The sequence below is a fragment of the Oncorhynchus clarkii genome, chromosome 32 (genome assembly GCF_045791955.1).
Source record: "Oncorhynchus clarkii lewisi isolate Uvic-CL-2024 chromosome 32, UVic_Ocla_1.0, whole genome shotgun sequence".
Lineage (NCBI taxonomy): Eukaryota > Metazoa > Chordata > Actinopteri > Salmoniformes > Salmonidae > Oncorhynchus > Oncorhynchus clarkii.
The window spans coordinates 25,631,949-25,638,376 of NC_092178.1; the positions used below are offsets into that span (position 1 = coordinate 25,631,949).

Sequence of the window (6,428 nt, forward strand, 5' to 3'; positions counted from 1 at the left end):
CAATACCCCATAATGACAAAGCAAAACCAGGTTTGTGATCATTTTTTCAAATGTATAAAACATTTTTAAACTGAAATATCACATTTACATAAGTATTCAGACCCTTAACTCAGTACTTTGTTGAAAATGCACATGAAAGTAGGCTGTCATGTGCCTTTTACTGAGGAGTGGCTTCTGTCTGGCCACTCTACCATAAATGCCTGATTTGTGGAGTGATCCACAGAGATGGTTGTCCTTCTGGAAGGTTCTCCCATCTCCACAGAGGAACTCTGGAGCTCTGTCAGAGTGACCGTCGGCCAAGGCCCTTATCCCCCGCTTGGTCAGGTTGACTGGGCGGCCAGTTCTAGGAAGAGTCTTGGTGGTTCCAAACGTCTTTAATTTAAGAATGCTGCAGCATCTTTTTTGGTACCCTTCCCCAGATCTGTGCCTCCACACAATCCTGAGCTCTACAGACAATTCCTTCGCCCTCATGGCTTGGTTTTTGCTCTGACATGTACTGTCAACACTGGGACCTTCTATAGACAGGTGTGTGCCTTTCCAAATCATGTCCAATAGATTGAATTGACCACAGGTGGACTCCAATCAAGTTGTAGAAACATCTCAAGGATGATCAATGGAAACAGGATGCACCAGAGCTAAATTTCGAGTCTCATAGCAAAGGGTCTGTATACTTATGTAAATAAGGTATCTCTGTTTCTTATTTGTAATAAATCTGAAAAAAAAGAAGTTTTTTGCTTGGTCATTATGGGGTATTAAGTGTAGATTGATGAGAGAAAACATGTATTTAATCCATTTTAGAACAAGGCAGTAACGTAACAAAATGTGGAAAAGGCAAGGTGTCTGAATACTTCCTGAATGCTCTATATGAGCCACATTACAATTCCCACCAAGTGGGTTAACCCTATAAGTGTGACTTTCATGCCAGCAACATAGGTTCACTTTCCTGCCCTGCCATTCGCTACATTGGTATTATTAGTGGGATGGCAGCCATTGGAATGCACGGCCCAGACATGTAAGGGGACTGATTAGTCGAGGCACGGGGACGTGCCTTGCTGTTCCGAGGGAAGGTGTAGCGATTCTTGCTACATAAGAAACATTACAATTCCCAACATGTGGGTTAACCCTACTGGCAAATCTGCGATGGGTGTTTGCCTGTCACACTAGCGACCCAGGTTTGCTTCCCTGCTCTGCCATTAGCTACAGTATAATACAAATGGTTTATGGTTGGGGAAATGAGGGGATGATATGGTCCAAATTAGATTTACCCTCTTCACCCAATACACTAGAAGACGCGATATGAGAAATGTACTTTTCAGGGACACCTAAAGCAAAACAACCATGAAAATGAAGAGTTACAGTTCTAAATTAAGCCATGTTGCTTTCCATTTGATTTCTCTCCCTGGTGCGAGGCGGTCTGTCCTCCTGGCATACTGCATTTGGGGTTCATCTACTTTTTTAGTTTAATGACAGACAGGGAATTGTAAACGTGTTAGCCGTGTGTCACACTTCCATGAAGATTGTCACAGAGACACGTCAGCGATGGAAGCCCCTCAGAAGGATTCCTCAACCTGAACCGTTCCATCTCTACGTGTCATATCAATTACACAATTCACTTAGCATAGCTGTGTTGTCACTGGTATTTATTCAACACTCTATGCAGCAGCCCCAAAAGAGGATTGAATTTGGGTGCAGGAGACCACAACACCAGTGTGAGCATTGTGTGACAGGTACTGTGTACGTTATGTGTGATAACCATTGTACTTTGGCAGGGACTTTATTTCTAACAGTTATTTACTCACAATTTGGCTCTTTGCGAAAAACTGTCTTCTCGTTTGTTTGTGTGGACTGTGTGGGAGTTCTTTTTGAGTTGCGCTGACAAAGGTTATTCAACAAGACTTATCGGTGCCAGTTGGAATAGGCTATGTATTCACCTTAGCCCTGAAAAAATATGATTTATTCTTTCATCCCGACATGGGCCTCAGTCTTTGGCTTGCAGTTTTATATTATAAACCTTAATATGACATAGGCTGAAATGTATAGATTCAATCCCTCTTCGCCTTTTAGGAAATGGAAATGATATGATTGTAGACACTGTAATGTGGTAGTTAACGTAGTGCATGCCTAAGTTCCTCAGGTTAGGCTAATTTCATTGACACTGAATGCGACTGTAATTGACACGCTGAAGTCATATTTGAGAAAACAAAGGAACTTTTAATTTATTATTAAAATGACATAAATAAACATAAACTCCCAATGAGTCCAACAAACACAAATAGAATAGATATGTACATATGATTGCCAGGGAGGGAATGTACACAGAGCGAAGGAGAAGAGACATCTGTGCTTTCTCCTGGGCTGCAGTGGGAGGATACAAGGCACTTTTTGCTTTCATTCTTTCCTTCTTTCTTTCTTTTCCTTCAAGCCACAAAAAGCAACACACTGACTGACACTGGATCCAAAACAGTTCCATGTAAAAGGCTAACAAAGAAAATGGACGTTAATTTCTTTTATATACACACATATACATGTTTTATGTTAGATCAACAGATTATTTCATCCTATTTATCTATTATAATAATAACAAAACGAATTGTAGCAATAAACAGTTAAACATAAGGATTGGCCCCTTTAATAAAGTTGAGGGGGTTACTTCACAAACTTAGCTTTGTGTAGCTAGGGATACTGATTGTCTTACGCCAGCGTACGATTGTCTTGGAGTACTCTTGTCTGTACTGAAGGACACAACTACAGTAACACACCAGCAACTGGAACAATTGTAGAGGAAGTATATTCAGATTGTCTTAGGCTTGTAACTGCACCTTGGAGAGAGTGAAGGAAACTCCCAACGGAAAAACACATGCCTCTTCCACTCAGACTAAGCTTAGAATGTCTCGGGTGCTCGGAATGGAAGATCAACCATGTCATGTTGGTAAAACACAAGGCCTGAGAGGACCCTACATCTCTCTGCTTCAGATAGATCTTCTTCTGAGTTGACTCTGCCTTTCAAAGGCGTTGCTGCTTCAACCCAAAAGTTTCCTAGCTGATGGTCAGGCAGTAGAGTGGAGATGGTGGTGATGTGGAACAGGATGGTGGTTGAGGAGAGTCAATGGCTATGGAAGCATTGTGCTCAGTAGCTCTGAGCCACAGGTGCCCAGGAGGCGGTGAGCCTGGCGATGGAGCTTTCGAACTGGGCCTCGCCCACGCCTACACCCACCTCGCTAAGGCTGGGGTCGTACATGGAGGATGGTGAGGATACGGGCAGGGAGGAGGTCAGGCCTGTGTAGGAGGAGCCTCGCAGGAACTGGCTGGTCAGGCCACCAGCGATGGAGCCAGAGGAGGAGCCTGAAGGAGTTAGGGCCGTCCCGGCAACAGACCACAGGCTGGGATACTGGCTGTAAGCGAGAGAGAGAGACACAGAGAGACAGAGAGAGAGAGAGAGAGAGAGAGAGAGAGAGAGAGAGAGAGAGAGAGAGAGACAGACAGACAGACAGACAGACAGACAGACAGACAGACAGACAGACAGACAGAGAGAGAGATAGAAAGAAAGAAAGAAAGAAAGAAAGAGAGAGAGAGAGAGGGGTTAGGTTACAAGTTTTTTTCTAACCAGGATGAAATCTGGGCCTAGTAAAGGTCTAGGCCCAGGACCCAGAATTGTTCCTGATAAAATCATGTAGTCAGGAACATGCAGAAAAATAAACAGTGATATCAGAAACATATATATGATCAACTATGACCATGTGTTGCCATACCTGGAGTTGGATGTGGAGTTGCTGGTATGGGCCAGGGTTCCCATCCCGGTGGAGTTAGGGATCTGAAGGGCTGACCAGCTGTCATGGGTGGGCAGGGCTCCCGACGAGTTGTCCATGTAGTTGTCTAAACAATAAAGTACATGGAGAAATTACTAACAACAGCATACAAACATTTCTCTGATCAAAACAATGCATTTCCTTCAGGGGTAATTTCTCAAACATCTTCAAATCCATGAAACCCCCATGCTGCATTCTATACCTATGAGTCTGACTAGTGATCAGAATAAACAGTAAACAGTGCATTCCCAAAGTGCTGGGTTGGGTAGAGGAGGTTCTTACTTGAGCTGGAGGAGCGGTGTGGGTAGTGGCTGGGGTAGGGAGCGGCCCTGTGGCCCCTCAGGCTGGAGTACCTTTCACAGTAGGACCCTGAGGAGTGACCAGGGGCCCCGCTGAACGGAGGGGGGCTGCTGCTGGGGCACATGGGACCGTTACCAGGTAGAAACCAACCACCAACTGGAGGGAGAGAAGAGACAAAATGGTTTGGTTAATACACTTCCTTTTTTCATACTGTTCTCTATGTACAGTTTCATTGGGGACATGGAAGGCCTTGAAAATAAAATGTATGATGATGATGATGATGATGATGATGATGATGATTTTCTGAACATGAATAAAAGTGTGTTGGAAAATGATGTCTCATATAATGACTTGGTTTGATTGTTGGAATTTAAACGGAGAGGTACAGAAAGAGATTTTCTAATTTGGTTGGTGTTGTGAGACTTAAGAGAAGATTTACGTTGGGAATAACCAGACTGCTGACTGTCTCCACCATGGTCTGGCATGTCTTTATGGTCGCTTCTAAAATTGAAAACATAATATCAAAATTCGCACACAAAATGAAAAATACAGGAAAAGCGTTGTCATATTGCCGGCACAATATCAGTCTCTTCCTCTTACCTCTCTTTGGCATCGAGGAAAGCTTTAGCGAATGGATTGTGTTTGATCTTCAACGCAGTTATCTAGAAGGTACATAAACATGACAACTAATATTATTTTCTTCCTTCATTGTAAGCAGAACACAATATAATGTTTTTTGATTGTGAACAAGGATTATCTCTGTGACTGTGTAATTAAGGCCACTGACCTCTTCGTTCTGGTAAGCAGTGACAGCGATGAACTGAGTCTCGGGGAAAGACTGGCTACTGATCATCTTCTGGAGCCCTCCAACCTTCACAATGTGTATCCTGGGCTCATACTTGTGCAGAGAGTTCAGCATAATCTAGATCGAAATTATACATTATTTTAATAATATCACTATTAAGAATCATCAAAAAAACACACTCAAACTGAATAAGATAGAAATATGAGCCTACAGAGCCCTAACACAAAATTGTGAAGTTGATTTGCCATGAAATGAATAACGTTTTCCCGCATAAAATGCCTACTTTTGTAATTCAGCACAGCAGGGCAGAGCATCATTAGCTCTGAGAGAGCAGGGCAATATGACCTAGCCTACCAAGTTGACTTTGAAATTATTTACATAATAATGAATATGCATACTACAAATACGAACACAGAAGACGACAAAGAAATCAGGGCATTACTTGTCCTCCCCCGTTGAGTTTATTGGACAATTTGACTTTGCTAAATGAGACGGGCGCTTTCATCCAGTGCGCTCCGAAGTTAGGCGAGTCTGGGTGGATGTAGACGCAGCTAGGGCTCTGTGGCTCGGGCTTGCCACCGGGAACCCACTCGCCGTTCACGTACTTCCACCGGTTGTTGTCTGCAGCCACGAAGTCCAAGAGAACTGAGTACATAGCGTTGGGGTCCAAGCCACTCACATTCGCTCTGAGCACTGGAAACATCCGCCTGTAGGTTCAAATAAAGTTGTTAAATAAACATATAGCCTAAGCAAGCCCAAATATTATGTTATGTTGGCTCAGCCGTTGATCTTTATAAATGTATTATTTGACAAACATATATATTTGCATTAATAAAAGGGTTTATAAGATTTGACGACCATTGCGCGTTATACCTCATTCTTGACATGGTATTCAAGTTGTAACAGTAAAGCATATATGGCCTATAGATATGGCCTATAGATATGGCCTATAGCCTGGTCAATACCCTACAGACTATTCTGAAAGACTGAACATGCCTGTTGCCGATCTAACCTGTGCGCATCAGTTACGTTTAGCTTCGTAGTCGTGCGGACTACGATCTCTCCAGATAAACTTTGCTTTTATCTATGCAGGCCAGTAGGCCTCGAAGGCCTCATTTTGATCCGTAGCTAACAGCAAAAAACAACCATAGCCTACCTGCCAGTCTTGGTGACAATCATTTCGTTGGTTAGTTCTTTAAACTTGGTCCATAATTCTGCATCTTCTAATCCCAGTTTAATATCCCTCTCTGAGGCGTCTCCTTTCTCGCTGCCCTTCTGAAACTCGCTCTCCACCACGCTCAGAAGGTGGTCCAGCCTCTGGTCGGAGTTTGAAGTCATATTTCCTATAGGATGAGTTCGTGTAGAGTTCCGTGAAATGTACCGTTAGAATAGGATTCACTGTTTCAAGATTCGTTTTGACAGTGAGATAAGTACTACTGGCTTCGGAGCCCAAGGCCTGATCATATAAGGCCCCCCAGGGACCACATGGGGACAAGGGCGTGGCGTTGCGTTCTAGA

General features: G+C 43.3%; 1 protein-coding gene across 1 annotated transcript; it reads right to left on the bottom strand.

Moving 5' to 3' along the window:
* Positions 1-3,127: 3,127 nt before the first annotated feature.
* LOC139392210 (T-box transcription factor T-A) lies at positions 3,128-6,249 on the bottom strand. Its single transcript, XM_071140015.1, has 8 exons — positions 6,068-6,249; positions 5,354-5,618; positions 4,894-5,028; positions 4,707-4,768; positions 4,546-4,607; positions 4,089-4,262; positions 3,750-3,873; positions 3,128-3,392 (listed from the first exon to the last, which is right to left on the bottom strand). Exons 1-8 carry the CDS (start codon positions 6,247-6,249, stop codon positions 3,128-3,130), a joined length of 1,269 nt encoding a protein of 422 aa, XP_070996116.1.
* Positions 6,250-6,428: the final 179 nt, after the last annotated feature.